Source organism: Talpa occidentalis, unplaced genomic scaffold, assembly GCF_014898055.3.
Source record: "Talpa occidentalis isolate TD23 unplaced genomic scaffold, MPIMG_talOcc4v2.1 talOcc4.3, whole genome shotgun sequence".
NCBI lineage: Eukaryota > Metazoa > Chordata > Mammalia > Eulipotyphla > Talpidae > Talpa > Talpa occidentalis.
The window spans coordinates 41,114,830-41,130,398 of record NW_023603184.1 but is presented as its reverse complement, the minus strand read 5'-3'; the positions used below and the strand labels follow the sequence as shown (position 1 = coordinate 41,130,398).

Here is a 15,569-nt window from a genome sequence, read left to right as displayed (position 1 = left end):
ATCTAAAGTGAATTTTACAAAATTTTGTAAAGATCTTACTCCAGGGCTTTCCTGGAACACCTAAATTTCAGTGTAAGAACACCTCTCTGTTTATATGAAGTTTGGCAAGGGAGGGTAGAAACCTTGCTCCATCCAATTTCTTTTCTGAGAAATCTAACATGACAATAACAAAACTACTGTAGCCCTCACATCCTTTGGTGTTCAGGCAGCAGCAAAAAATTCTCGCCTCACAAAGAAATACACAGTATCCTATGAATGTATGGCTGATGGGGAAGGGATTAAGAAAACAGTCATTCCAGATAGTTACTTTCAAACTCTAGTGACAATATTGACAAGAGTGGCCCAATAAAAACTTGGAAGTCTATTGACATTCTAGGCTTTAACACTATAATATTCTGACATGGTTCAAAACTGGAGTATGAAACTTAATAAATGGCCTGGTGCCAAATAATAAATGTGTGATGCTTCAAGCCACAAAAAGCAAGGCTTTTCTGTGATCCCAGACTCTCCACACTCCTTTTGTTCTTCTACCTCATTGTGCTCAATCTTCTTGGCTTTCTCTTCACCTTTCAACCACATTCCTTCAGGCCTAAGGGGCAGGTTTGAGTGGGGGAGGGAAGGAGGAGGAGAAGGGGAAATGCATTCAGTTCCTATGCATTCCTCCTTCCCTCTGGAGTTATTTTACAGGCTCAAAGTGTGAAACCCTTCTATACACTTTGGAACTAGGTTCTGTGGCTAAGTTTGAGGGAAAGAGGGCGGTGGAGATGGAGAAAATGCGGAATCTAAGCCTTCCTCACCGTTCCCCACTTTCTGGCCCCAAGCCTCAATAAGTAACTACATCTGGTCAAATTAAAACCACAATATAAAATATTAAAACAGGAGCATGAATAGATCTAATAAGTTTAAAATTATATATTGAAGTAAAGTTTTTTCAAAAAATTAAATTCGTGTATTAAAGAAATCAGAAAGAGATAAAAAGAGGAAACACAGGTAGATAAAAGCCAACTCTCAATTATCCATGCTAATAGAGGGAGGAGGGCAAGGGAGAGGTCAAACAGATTAAAGACCCCACATATCACCGAAATATACTTTGGCAAATACTTGTAAATTCTGACACCAGACCTCTTCCAAGACAACTACTAAGCAGCAAAACGACTAATTAAAAATTTCACCTCCTCTCCCTTCCCACCCTCTGACAAGAGGTACTCAAAGCAGCAACATGACTAAAGGGTGGGCAGTATTAGGAGGGGGAGGAGGGGAAGAAAAGGAAAAGCAGAGGCACAATTTAATTGTAAATGGAGTATGTGCCCTTGAATAATTGAGAGCTTCAATTTTGAAATAAATACAAGAAAAAGCCTGAAATAATAATAACCTATTTGCATACCTGTAACTTGGTCTTTCACCCAAATATAAGGATAAATTCATTCTTTAAAGGGGAAAAAAGGAAAAGGAAACTAAATAAATGTTATCCTTTAAGTATGACTGATGCATCAACTTAAAACTAATTGCCCCACAATATTGTTCCAATGCTTTTAAAGTACTAATTTTGTCCCTAAAGTGCCTCTGAATGTCAGTTATCTTTTACTACTTTATTATCTGGCATTTACGTTGACTATTACCAGTTCGCCAGTAAATAAGACTGTTATTTTTAGAGCATCTCAATTCAAATGTTTGGAGCAAATTAAAGCAGGAACACAATATTTGAATATTTCAACCATTGCTGGCCTGACAACTAAATACTGTCTCTGATGGAAAATTGCAAAAATGTTTATAATGCATACATACCTGCCCCTGAAAAATCTCACAATTCAAATAGCTAAACTTTTAAACTACATAGTTAAAACGATAGCTCCCCATTTTATAAGTTAAGTAAAATGAGGAACAGTGAATCAAACATGAAGCGAATAGATCTTTAGGGTCAATTCGAATACTGCCAACTGGTTTAAATATACTATTTATTATATTACACAAATGCACTGAATTTTTCCTTTAGTTTTATTTCACATTAAAATATAAAAATATCAAATGAATTATACTATAACAAACCTTATTTTATGAAATATTCCTACCATTTTTGCATTAACATTTAAAGAGTAATTTCAATGCCTGTCTATTCTTTAGGAGGCACTGTCTCCATACACATTCTATTAAGGCTTGATCCCTGCCCTGAATCCTCCACCACCCTCCACCTCATCTGTGAAATAGTTATAATGATTTGAAAACAATTTGATAAGAATACACTATAATTTACTACTGGCTTTTTAAAAATGAATTAAAATGCTGCCTATCCATGTCTTAAAAGCAAAATATACAGTTTACAATCTTTTTCCTGAATCTCAAAATACAAGAAATATTTGAGTCAGTTATCGAAAAATTAATAATGCCTATTTATAAAGCAATGCACATGTCAAATAACATTACAAAGAACCTCTAAGGGGCTGGCAAATTCCAGGAGCACACTATTTTTTTACTGAACTTTGCTTCAAGTAAGTGAATCATCTGCTAAGCTGTGATGGCCTTTAGTTATACAGAGATTACATTGTAACAAGATTTGACCTAAGTCCTTAAAGCTTGCCTAACCAAATGCAAAAACATTACCAACTGAATAAACAATTAAGATCTGTATGGTCAGGATTCCTGAGTATAGAGATATTACTATTAAAATTAAAACTCAGGAATCTGCTACACAATAGTAAGACTGTTTTCAAAACTTTATTACACTAAGTCATAAAAAAAATCAGGGGTGGTATGACTAATGGCTTACTTATGTGCAATTGTTGTTAACCGTTCATCGTTTACTGCTCTCCGAACTTCAGCACGGTGGCGTTCTGTTGAGATGCTATGAAAAAAAATAGCCATTATAGAACTCTGCCAAGCAGGCAGCTCTTTTCTATACTTTCATTAATGTTAAAGTGAACATTCTGATGGGGGGAATAGAAATAAGATTGACTTGTAAAGATATAGACAGGGACCTAATATATATCCTCAAAGGCTTTAATTAAGGGCATAGAAAAGGAATCACACTGACTCTGTGTAAATGCAGGGAGACCTAGTTGTAAATTAGAAATCACAGGAAGACAAATTCACCTTTATATAAAGCCATTACTTCCAAAACTCAGAAACATCAGACTATGTTCAAGATTGTAAGAGGTCTCTGTGTATCAGCCACTGAATGACCTCCAACCATGGTTACTGAGAAGTGGAATTAGGCACTCAGAACAAAGTCTTCTAAAGTCCTTCCTAAAGCTTAAGAGGATACATTGTTTAGTGAATGTAAGAAATGAAAGTGGGGAGATAATCTGTTTCCTGTGGCTATAAGCTATGAAACTTGACACCAGGATATTACTCCTTTGTTACTCAACACTTCAGCTGTGTGTCTTCTACACTGTATCATGTTACAGCTATGGTAAAAATGTACTTATACTGTTCTTGATTCAATTCATGTAAAGTTAATACTGAACTGAAAAAAGACTGCACCCATCCCATTCCCATTCATGAATACTTAATAAAATAAATACCACTCTTCAAATTATAATCTTTAATGCTTAAGCTATATCTATACCGTGCGATAAAATATTTAAAAGATTAGAAAGCAGAATTTATAAGAAAATAAACAAAAAAGAGAAATTGTTAAATATCAAGGCAATAAGACTGAAGATTTGGTTTAATAACAATGACCCTATATTAATGCTAATTAAATATAGGAAGAGTCTCTTCCCTATCTTTACTTAAAAATAGGAAAATGGTTTTAAATATATAAAGAAAACCAGTTTAAACAGAAAATTTTCTGAGAAAGCTCAATATATTAGAATGGATTAAGACAAAGTATCAAAGAACCTAGGTCACTAAAATTTCTTAATGGACTCAAGTGCCACTCTAGTGGGAAGTTAAAGGGTAAATTATAATTAAGGCTCTGACTATACAAACACTACCTATTTCTACAAATTAAGACAATTTCCTAGTATTCCTTCTTTCTCCCAATAAATGTCACTCTGTATCTTCACATCAAAATGCTCTCAGCTCTCCTTTCCTTTCCCAATGTCAAAAATACCTCCCTTTCCCAGATGGCCTAAATCTAAAATAACCTGCCTTAAATCCTTTCTTGTAAGATTATAGTATAAGTGGTAAGTTACATGATTTTCTATAACAAAACACACAGCTGGGATGGGATCACTGAGCACCAAGCACTTGAAAACCTCTGTCCTTCAACTTCAAAGTGAAATATACTGAAATTCCTCAAAATTTAATTTCTAGAGTTGTATCTCACAAACTTTATGATCATTTACCTAAGAACTTTCGAGAGTTCTCCAAGAAGATCTTTCTTTTCCTTGGTGAGATCTCCCTGTGCCCGAAGTGCACTGATAACTCCAGCATACGCCTCCAATTCTAGAAGAAGAAAATTATTTTGTCAACATATATCTTTAATATAGTAATACAATAGCTACATATATTGAAGGTGCAGGGCAACAAATCTAAAAATCACTTGGAGAAAAATCAGTAAGCAAATATTTTTTAGTTCCTTTCAAATATTGTATCTACTAGCATAGATTAAAATATGGATTTTATAATTTTACTTTTTATTGCTTTGCAGAAGTCATATACTTAGGTAGAAATACCTTATTTTATCTCACAAAGTATCACTGAAGAAAATTTAACTCAATTGCTACCACTAACAACTAAACATACCAAACAAAATAAGACTACACCCATCCCAGTCATAAATACTTAGTAAAATGAATACCAGTCTTCAAATTGAAATCTTTAGTGCTTAAGCTAAATCTCTATCATAGAATAAAATAAAATGATAGAATAAGGCTGTTAAGAGACATTTTTAGCATCACTGAAAGATACCTTCACTAACCAATCCTTGAAATAAAAAAATTCCCTTAGGCTTGCTTAAGAATTCAAACTAGGGCCTCCCCGGTGGCGCAGCGGTTGAGCGCTGGGTTGCAAAGCTGCCTGCAGCTCTGCAGCACCGGTTCAATCCCCGGCTGCTCCCCGGCCAGCGCAGCGGTTGAGCGCTGGGTTGCAAAGCTGCCTGCAGCTCTGCAGCACCGGTTCAATCCCCGGCTGTCGGCCACCGCAGGAGGGGCCCACATGGTGCGCAGACCTCTCCCGCAGCCAGCCCGCTGCTCCCCTCAGCAGTGTACTTCGGTCCTTCTGCCTGCTCTGCTTCCCGCTCTGGCTCTGGTGAATTCTCTCACCCTCCCGCGCTTCTGACTGTACCCAGTGCTTGTATAAATAAATAAATAAATCTAAATAAATAAATTAAATTAAATTAAAAAAAAGAATTCAAACTATATTTCACCTCTATCCTAGGTAAATTTGAGTCCTATGAGAACTGGGCAAATGGAACACTACTGGAACAAGAGTCAAATGGCCAGATTCTAGTTCCAAATCTGTTTCTGGATTGCCACTTACTAGTTGTGTGACCTTGGGCAAATTCTTTTTCATCCCTGAGCTTCAATTTCTTTATCTACAAGAGACTTTGAAGGTACCTTCCAGATCCAAGATCTGAGTCTTACAAAAACCACCATCAAAATGACAAAGATCAATTAAAGAACATGAAATGCTCTTACAGCAACTAGGACTTAAAATCCTGAATCCTAATGCCAAACAGTCTCATGTCACTGTCTTTCCACAGCAACAACCATTATGAAATTTGCTTACTGAAACTGTCAGACCATAGGTCTAGTTAAAATACAGAACCACAAAGTCCTCAATGGCACTCAACAAACACAGCTTCCTAGTGTACTCCTGTGTACTATCTTTGTATAGTCCCCTCCTACCTGACTTTGGCTTGGCATTATTTGCTTTAGTCAGTGGAACGTCAGCATACATGATACATGTATGCTCTTGTCCTCCTGGAACCTAGAGATCACCAAGCTGTGAGTAAGGCCAGGATGAACGGCTCTCTCGGTAGAGAACAGTCTACCAGCCACGCTAGCAGTTGAATACAGGCTCATGAAAGGGTTCAGGCAAGACCAAGAAACCAAGGAGCCATGAGAAATAATAGTTTTTTTTTAACCATTAACACTATGAAACAAGTATATCTAAGCAAAATTAAAGGAAGTAATTGTCCAGACTAGTTATCTCCTTACTCAATTTAAATTGCTAATAGTATTTGCTATTTGCCAAGGCCTGACAGACAACAATCAGTGTTAGCCAAATAATGAAGGCATGTACCCCTCCATATTAGGTACTATACCAATAAAAAACTAGTAGCCTCATGCAGGTCATATTATTTACATTTCTGACTGTCAACAAAACATGTTTATATAGAAGAGTGAGCTGACTAAATTATATAGAAATATCTGGTTCAACTGAATTATCCCATGTGCAAACATTATGCATGTTCAATCTGTGCTGGATTCTATACAGATGTCTTATGGTGTCTCTCTGGAAGGAGAAAGTTCTGCTGCTCTGCAATAGTGAAGTAAATATTTAGTTCTAAGAGAAACATTTCAGCTTTTAACAGGACCTAAAGTAGAGTTCAGAAAGAACAAGGGATGATCAACTAAGAATTTACTGTATTCTTAATGTCGGTGTCCCATTTATGGAATATTTTAACCAACAAATATTGAATGTATATATATATTCAGTATACTAAATCCTGTCCTTAAGAAGTTAACTCTAGAATACGGCTACAGTGAAGCAAATCATCAGACAATTATGATACAGTTTACAATACAGTGCAAAGACAGAGAAAAACACATCATTTAGTGTAGAAGCATAAGCTTTAGCAGAAAGAGAACAATGCTGGGAGGGGGGAGAGGGGGCTGGGGGATACAAATGTGCAAAAGGAACATAGAGAAAGAGCAGATGTTTCATATAGACATCAAACTTTCAGTAAAGGTCAGTGACTGTTTTAAGAATTTTACCCTTGGAGAAGTAAAAATATGTTTTTTCTTGGACAGTCACTCATTCAAAGCAAATTACTAATTGAATATTACTTCTATAAGGTGCCATGGAAAATATTTATATGAACAAAACAATGTCTCTATCCTCTGGGTGATTAAAATCCAACAAGGGAAACTTGTAAGGAACAAAAGATAAAAACAGAAAATTGGTTTGGGGACAGCCTAAGAAAAATCTCTAATTCCATTCTAAAAAGTTTTTATTTGATAGGACTCAGTAATTGAACATAAAAGGAATGGCAGAAGGAATCAGGTTTTGCAGTTTACAAGATGTTTAAGAGCATGGCAATACCATAAAAAAGAAATGGAGAGGTCAGTGAGAAGTGGTTTGAGGAAAAAGAAAAGGAAGATAAGTTTTGGCCTGTGGAATTTGTGGAGATTAGGACACTATTGTTTTAAAAAGGGCAAAATTAACTAAAGAAATGTGATAAAAATTTTTGACATTCAATTCCCATCCCAAGTCTTAACTAAAGAGTCATGCACAAAAGAAGTCGCTATTTCACACAAAACTGGGACTCAGAACATTGTTATCACAGCTATACAATCCAAAATACTTCCTCCCCTTCTCCAGAAATTAACTCAGGGTTAAGAGCCTTTACTAGTTTCCCAACTTCCTTCATGTTAGTTGATTTCCATTTTGATGGGTATCCTCAGATATCCTGACAATATTGTTATAGGACAGGGAGAGGGGCACCCCAGACCCCCACAAACCTGCCTATTCTAAATGGGTTCTGCCATCCGCCGCATCAACACAAAACATATGACGCTTTAATGGGAAGGAACTTTAATAAAAACTAGGAAACAATACAGGTAAGGCAAAGAGTCTAGTTTCTAAATGAAGCACCCAAAGTTACCCATCCCCTCGTGGGTAAAACTCCATCCATATGGGGTCGGCCCAGAGCAAGGCCCCAAAGCCTGCCACAAGTCTAAAACATCTTCCAGTGGGGACCCACAGAAAAGGGTCACAAACAACCGGACAAGCCCGGAAGGAAAAGAGCAAAATCAACATCCAGATAAAAGCTGCCATTGTCACCTCCCCACGGGTCTCACCCACATCTGTGTCACCCAGTCCACAACCCAAAAGACAAGCGCAGTTTCTTCACATGTCTCTAGGCTCCATGTGCCTCCTCCAGGTCTCCTTGCCCCATCCTGCTTCCTTCCTCAGTCTCTTCTGCAGCTTCTTCTCTTGCTGCTCAGCTCCACCCTCCCTTGGGTGGGGCAGGGAACCTCCCCCTTTCCTGGGGACCACCCTGTTGCAATATCACACTTGAATTTCTGGTATTACATCTGGTGTCATTCTATTATAGTATTAATTCTAATGACACAAAAGTATAATGAAACAAACACAAGCAAATACCCCAGAAAAACAAAAGATTTGCCGAATCATTTTATAAAGTTCTCAATCTGTTCCATTTAAACAAATCAGTCATTCAAATATACCAGTCCATAAAGCTACACGTTAGGGTTTGATGATGATAGAAAAATAAGGCAGGGGACCTCCCCTGGTGGCGCAGCGGTTGAGCGCTGGGCTGCAAGGCTGCCTGCAGCCCCTGCAGCGCCGGTTCGTTCCCCGGCCACCGGCGAGGGTCCCACAAAAATAAATAAATAAATAAATAAACAATTTTAAAAAAAAAGAAAAATAAGGCAGGAAAAACATAGGAAAGTTTTTATATTTTACATCACTCTTACACTGATATGTTCAGTTAAAAAAATTATCCCAGTTTTAGTAAAATCTAAGTATTTAGCATCTTACATTAAAATGATGTATATCTTCAAAAGGACAATGCTAATTCTTAAAATATTTTAAGCTAATTCTTAAATACAGTACCTTCTTTAAACTTTACACCTACAGCTAGTGTTTGAAGGCAATTCAAAGCTTCCATTGTTATGATAATGATTCAATGGGTGGGGAGGAAGTATTTCTGCAAAATCACTATCAAGGCTCACCTCCCAAACTGAAGAGTCACTGAAGATGACATTACCCTGTAGAAAGGCTGTTTTCTTTTGTATAGATGCAGCTCTCCATGAGCATTACACATAGAGCTGGGACTAAAATTAGGGCTTAGTTTAAATTTAAAGGCTACCATTTTTATATTAAACATAATCTCTTGATTCAAGGCCCCCAAGCCCAGAAGTCCAAACCAATCTACAGTAGTTGTGATGTGTTGCTCCATAACCACTTCAGCTGTGAAATATGAGTCAAACTTTATCACTGGCAGCTAGCAAGTGATAGCAATTGTACATAACACATAGAAAACCATTTGTAATTTAGGACTAAAAACATGGGTAAAAGGCTAAAGGATTTTTAAAAAATAACAAAAGAATGACTGAAAATTAAAAAAAAAACTCTCAGGACATGCAAAGATACAATACTAAGTAGTTTAAAATAAAGAAATTTTCAAAGCAGCCTGAGGGGAAATTAAAGGGGCAAAGGTTATTAGTAGGCAGGGCCAACACAGCTAAGATTCTGAATTACACAGGAATTCCCAACACAGACTTCCTTTGGAAAAAAAGATAAATTACGTTTAAAAGCAACTGCTTGCTTTAACACACTATACACTCAAATGTCAAGCATTGTGATAGGCCCTTTTTATATACAATTATCCTTACATCAAACTTACTATGCAGATATTATCCTTCTTTTATAAAAATGTCAAGCAATTTAGTAAGATTAAATTGCATGTCCTTGATTATGTAGGTCATTGGTAACCTGGGACCCCAGGTCTGTCTGAACTCAAGGTCCACACTTTCCCCTTAAAAATCATAGGTATCTTAGTAATTCCTATCTACTGCCAAAATATTTAGTATTCTTTTTCAATTTCATTCACCGAGTACTTACTATGTGTTAGCCTGAGACTACAGTGGTAAATAAGACAAGGTTCTTCTTGGAATTTACAGTCTAAAGTAGCATTTTTCTCAATTTCCCAAGGAATATGAACACTAATACCATTCCAGATGCACAAGAAGTTAGTTCATTACATACAATGTATGCCCAGGCATTATGGCTTAATTCTCTCCCTACATGTTAGCTGAGAAAGGAAAAGAATTACTAAAGGAAAAGAACTACTAAATAATTCATTACAAGCATACAGGGTGTTTTATTACTGATAGAAAAATAAAATTTGGGAAAGTAAGCATAATTTTCTTTAACTTAGAGTTAAGAAATAGTAATTCACATACACATTCATGAAGGTTAAAAGTATGACAAAGTGAGACTGAAATCATATTCCCTAGGTTGAAATCCTAACTTATTATTGGCATTACCTCTCAAGTTGTAAGTTTCAGTTTTGTCATCTGCAAACGGGCACCAGAAAAAAAAAAAAAAACCTACTTTTTCAGTTTGAGGAGTAAATGAGATGAAGTTAGCTAATAGTTAGCTGCTATTAGTATCGTGATTCATGCATCTACTGTGCACAAAAAGGACGATGCTAGGCTCTGGGGAAAAAACAATGAGTAAGATGCTAAAGGGACTATACCTGTAAAGAATCTATAATGCAACATGAGATATAACATCCATGGAAAAAAGCCATGCCTCTAACAGAAAGGGAAAGTATCACAGTGAGGCATTAAGACATCCAAATAAACTCATACCCAATTTTCGAAGAATCCTTTTGCATTCATCCCTGCTGAGATCCAAAAGGGTTGGCCACACAACAGGCATTGCTGCTTCTTTTTGGTAGCCCCAAAGAGCTTGTCTTCCCTATCAAAACAAAAAACCAAATTACCGAAGTACATTCAAAAGGCCACTCACTTGAAGAGCCACGTAAGTAAAAACAATTAGATACTCCAATCTTACTCCACCAGCACATTTTCAGCTTCTGACAAATGAAGAACTAAACCACCATTTGGGAAGTTATTATTCTAGCCGATGACAGTAGAAAGAGCACAGGTTTTAGAATCAGATGCTCCAGGTTCTAGTTCCAGCTTTCAACTTACTGGCTGTGTGAGTCTGTGTATATTGGTCTATTTGAGTATAAGTTTTACACATCTGTAAAACAGAGGTAATAATCACCCAGTTTGTTATAAGGATTAATGAGCATGATAATGTGAAGTTATTAGCATTGTGGCAGGTATGTTGTTCGGTAAATAGCTGCTATAACCGGTGTAACCTTTGGCAAGTTATTTGATATCTATCCGCTTTCTCCCTGATGGTACGCAAATTAAAATATGTAACACTCCTGGCACAGTATGTGGGTTAGTGGGACATAATAAAAAAAAAAAATTCTGCTCAAGTCTTAACAACTGAAGATGAATTTACACCTGTGGTCTTTAAACAAACATTTATCTAAAGGATAGATGTCAGGAACTTACTTCGTACTGGAAATTCTCTGGACTAAGGGATTAAAAGACAATAGCACTGGGCACTTGCACATTACCTGCTTAGCACACTGCAGATCTGCTGCAAATATTTGTTAAATGCATAAAGGTGTGACTGAAGAGAATAAAATGAATGGATGGATGAACATGGAGTGCGTGCGTGAGTGAAGGAGCGAGCTCACGGTGTAGTCCAGGAGGCGGGCACTGACTCATTGTAACTGCTGCATCCCATTCCAGGCACCGAAGCTTCGAACTCCAACTCTACGGCCAGAGTTGAGACCCCTCCCCCTACTTCCCATCGTCCTCTCAGCTAGGAGCCAACCCCGAGCAAGGAGAACCGGACTGCGCGCCCCAACCGGCAGGATGACATAAAGAAAAGGGGTGGGGAGGAGGAAGAAGGGCAGAGCCAAAGGAATCCTCTCCCTCCACCAGCCAGTCCCCGCCTCTCCACAGGATCTTGGAGGCGGCCGGCGACCGCCCGAATCCAGCACCACGTCACTGCATCCCCACGCGTCCCCGCCAGCCGACCCGCCGCGGGGCCGCAGCGCGCCGGGAGCCCGGGCACAGCTGCGGGGAGCCCGCTCCGGGGACCGGGACCTCGCACAATCCTGCCCCCCCTCAAGTGTCAGGAGGCTCACCCGCCCCGCCCCCTCCCCAAACACGCACTCGCTCGCAGCGCCACAACAGGAGCAGCGCGCCCGCCCCGCTCCCCGGCCGCCCGGCGCCGAGCCCAATGTCAAGCCCGCGACCCGGGCGCGGCGGGACCCCGAGCCGGCGGCGGGGGCCCCGGCCGGCAGCAGCGCCCCGCGCCCGGCGGAGAGGACAACGGAGAGGGAGCAGGCGCGCGGACAGCCAGGCAGGCGGCCCGACTCACCGGGAGGTCCCCGGGGCTGGATCCCAGGGATCCAGCACCAGGTCTGCCAGGGTCCCCCCGCAGCCCACCCGGGGAGCCCCGTGATCCCGCTAGGAGACAACGGAGGATGGGGCTGGGCGCCCCGAGCCGGGCTCCGAATGCTTAGCGCAGCGCCCCCTCCAACCTGGCTAACCTGCCAGCCCGCTCCGGCACCCTGTCTGAGAGTCACCCACCTGCCCGGCCTTTCGGGGCTCATCTAAAAGGCTCCTCCGCCAAGACTAGGGGACACCAGGAATTGGGTTTGTTTGCTGTGCCTCAGAAGGGGCAAGATGGCGACAGGCCTCAGGGCGCAGGCGCGAGCGCGCGCGGGCCGTCGGGAGGTGTAGTTTGCCTTTCCCGCCTTTCGGAGAGCGGACACCAGAAGGCCTCCGTGCTCTCCGTCCTTTTCCTCCGCGTTTTGAAAAGCCAGGAGCGGCATCGCGAGGTTTGCTGGGAGTTGTGGTCCCCACCGAGCGCCCTCCTCGCTCGCCCTCGGGAGGCAGCGCGCGCGAGGCAGGCCGGGACGGTAGTTCCCTCGCTCTGCACACCCTCCTCTCGGGCTTCGCGCGCCTCTCTCCGCGGCGAGCTCGGCCAATGGACAGCGCCCGCCGTGCGTGTGGCGTCACACGTAGCGGCCAAGATGGAGCCGAGGCTTTGATGCTGCCTTTGCTGTAGGTGAGGTGACGGGCGGTGAGAAAGCCGCTTGGTTCTTGCAGCGCGGTGGAGGCTCAGGAGCGCCTTCCTGAGGGTCAGGGGAGCGGTTATCAGCGGCCTGCGGCACCCCAGAGTCAGCTGGAGGAGAGACTTTGCAGTTGCCCTGATGGTCTGGGGCTTGCGGAGTTGCAAGTAGAGACGGGGGACCCGAACCTTCGACTTTGGGTTTCTCCTGGTGTGAAGTGGGAATGAACTCTTTCTCGTGCTGTGTTGTCAAAGGCAAGAAGAGAGGATTGATTTGAGGTCCAACGACGTGGTAGGTTCACCCCTGAGCCTTTGTTCTTGCTTAATCACAGAACAATTTTGTGAAGGAGGTATAGAGGGTTGCTCCCCCTCTCCCTGTCCTATAACACTGTTACACATGAGGAAAGGGCCCAGTGTTCTTTTGGCAGCCATGGAAGGAAGCCAGTGCCAGGTGGTCTTGAAGATTCATTCAAGTTTTGTACTTTTGAAAACATCGGATCTGATAAAACTGCTCAAGTCAAAATATGGGGGTTTTAATATTCTTTCTGATATTAAAGTTTGGGGGATGTGTTAGACAGCGTAGGAAAATGTTGTTTGTAAATTGTGAGCCACTATACAGACGGAGATTGTTCGTGTTGAATGAAGCTCTAGATTAGAAAGAGAAAATAAATAACAGCATTAAAGTTTCCAACTTTACTTTTCCCTTTAGTTATAAATACTCTCCAAGGTTCAAGGAAGTCATTGTTGAAACCAAGCTTGCCCCTTCAGAAAGTGGTGAAGTGGGACAAATAATCTCCCTTATCTTCCAATATATTCTCTTCCATCTATTTCCCACTAAATTGAGGTAACATCTGTTTGCAAATGTTACTTAATATCAGTTACCCTTGGAAAGATGGTAGATGCCACTTTAATAGAATGTTTTTCGTTTAATGTATATTCTTTATTTGAGCCTCATTGCGTCAGTGAAACAGGTATAGTTAAATGCCCACGTACTATGAGTGAGAAAAACATATTCAAGAACTCACCCAATTTCACAAAACTAGGCGTTGGAGGCATTATAATGCCAAGTCTTCTGATTTCCAGGTGCCCTTTCATCTAGAACAAATGTCAAAATGACATGCACTTGAATAGAAATGAAAAGGCAGGCTGCTTATAGCACAACCCTGACCATAGTAGTGTATGAGTCAAAAATTATAATATCCTTGTACTTACTGGGTGTCAAGTACTGTTCTAAATACTTCACATACTAATTCATTTAGTCCTAACTACCCTGTGAGGCAGAAAATATTACCCCTTAATCACAAATGAGGAAACTGAGGGATAGGAAGGCAGTTAAATAGCTTGTCTGGAGTCACACTTATAAATAAACAGGAAAGCCAAAATTTAAACTTAAGCAGCTTGAATCCTGAGTCTTTCCAAGACTAGTGGTTCTCAAATTTTTATGTTCAGTAGGAACAATGGATCTTGTTAAAATGTGCATTTTGATTGATAGGTCTGGGTAGGGCCTGAGATATGTTTTCCACAAGCTCTCAAGTGAGAGCTTTGCCACATAATCTGTAATCTGCCACACATCCTTCCTTCCCTCCTAACAATATTTGTCTTTTGAAGTCAGAAACTGCCTTCCCCATGCTGCCTATGACTGCTGCCATATTCTCAGGTGTCCCCGACATTAAATTCTCTTCCTTAAGGATCAAAGTCTACCCTCCAGAAGTTCATCCTGCCCCTACCTTTCCCTCTAGGATAAGACAGGCATTCCCACTTCTGCTCCTACACCACTTGCTACGCATCTTGTTACAAAACTCAGGACATTGAATTATGGTCTTTTGCTTAAAATATTCCTGACAAGATAGTTCTATAAGGAGAGGGACCAGATCTATGTGCCCAGTGGCTTGCACATTAAATATATATATATATATATATATATATATATATATATATATATATATATATATATATAGCTAATGCTTATCCAGGGCTTTCTCTGTTTCAGATGCTATTATATACATTAACCTATTTATTCTCCACAAATGGCCCTTAAAATACAGTTATCACCATATTACTGATGAAGAATCTAAGGCACAGAAAGGTTAGTAATTTGCCCAAGGTAACAAGCTACTAAGTTGCATAGCCTTGGTTTCAAAAGAAGGCACTATGCCTCCAGGAAATGTGTGGTAAATAACATGCGAGCCACATTCCACTTACTTTCAAAGAAACACACACACACACACACACACACACACACACTCTTATCCTACTAGACATGAATGTAACTACCTGTAGATCAGGAAAATGTTTTGGTATATAGTACCTGTCTGAAACTATTCATCTATTGACTAAGCAAGTTTCTTGAGACAAACTATAAGATGCCTATCATCCACCATTCTGATTTTGTGCTATATTTGGAGAAGATGAATTTTACCATTATCATAGAAATATCTTTTACGATTCTATGCTATTGTACAGGTAGGCAGATTGAAATGGTTAAGACCTTAGAGATTCATTTTGTAAATGGGGAAAAAAACAAAAACAAGTCCAGGAAAATCAAATTAGTTTTTAACCAAAGTCATAAGGGAATTTCATGGCAGGACTGGGATTGGAAACAAGCCCTTTTGACTTACAGGCTGTTGCTCTTTCTACTGTGCTCCACAGACCTTTGATTTATTTCATTCACAGTTCTCCAATTTGTGTAGGACTTAGTGGAGACAGCTCATCTCTATTTCTCTGGGTATCAGCTGGGACAACTTAAAGGCTAAGATCTGGAATCA

General features: G+C 40.2%; 1 protein-coding gene across 7 annotated transcripts in view; it reads right to left on the bottom strand.

The window, feature by feature from the left end:
- Positions 1 to 12,646, bottom strand: part of EMSY (EMSY transcriptional repressor, BRCA2 interacting) — a 76,033-nt gene extending 63,387 nt beyond the window's left edge. For 3 of the 7 annotated variants that reach the window (XM_037522995.2, XM_037522998.2, XM_037522999.2), the window contains exons 1-5: positions 12,321 to 12,645; positions 10,509 to 10,617; positions 4,287 to 4,386; positions 2,765 to 2,839; positions 1,385 to 1,426 (exon numbers count right to left, since the gene is read on the bottom strand). In XM_037522995.2, the coding sequence (XP_037378892.1) occupies positions 1,385 to 1,426; positions 2,765 to 2,839; positions 4,287 to 4,386; positions 10,509 to 10,578 (287 nt within the window). In that variant the 5' untranslated portion in view covers positions 10,579 to 10,617; positions 12,321 to 12,645. Of the gene's footprint in view, positions 1 to 1,384; positions 1,427 to 2,764; positions 2,840 to 4,286; positions 4,387 to 10,508; positions 10,618 to 12,320 lie in introns of all 7 variants that reach the window. The other 4 variants (XM_037522992.2, XM_037522994.2, XM_037522997.2 and 1 more) reach the window with 3 other exon arrangements.
- Between the last annotated feature and the right edge of the window lie 2,923 nt (positions 12,647 to 15,569).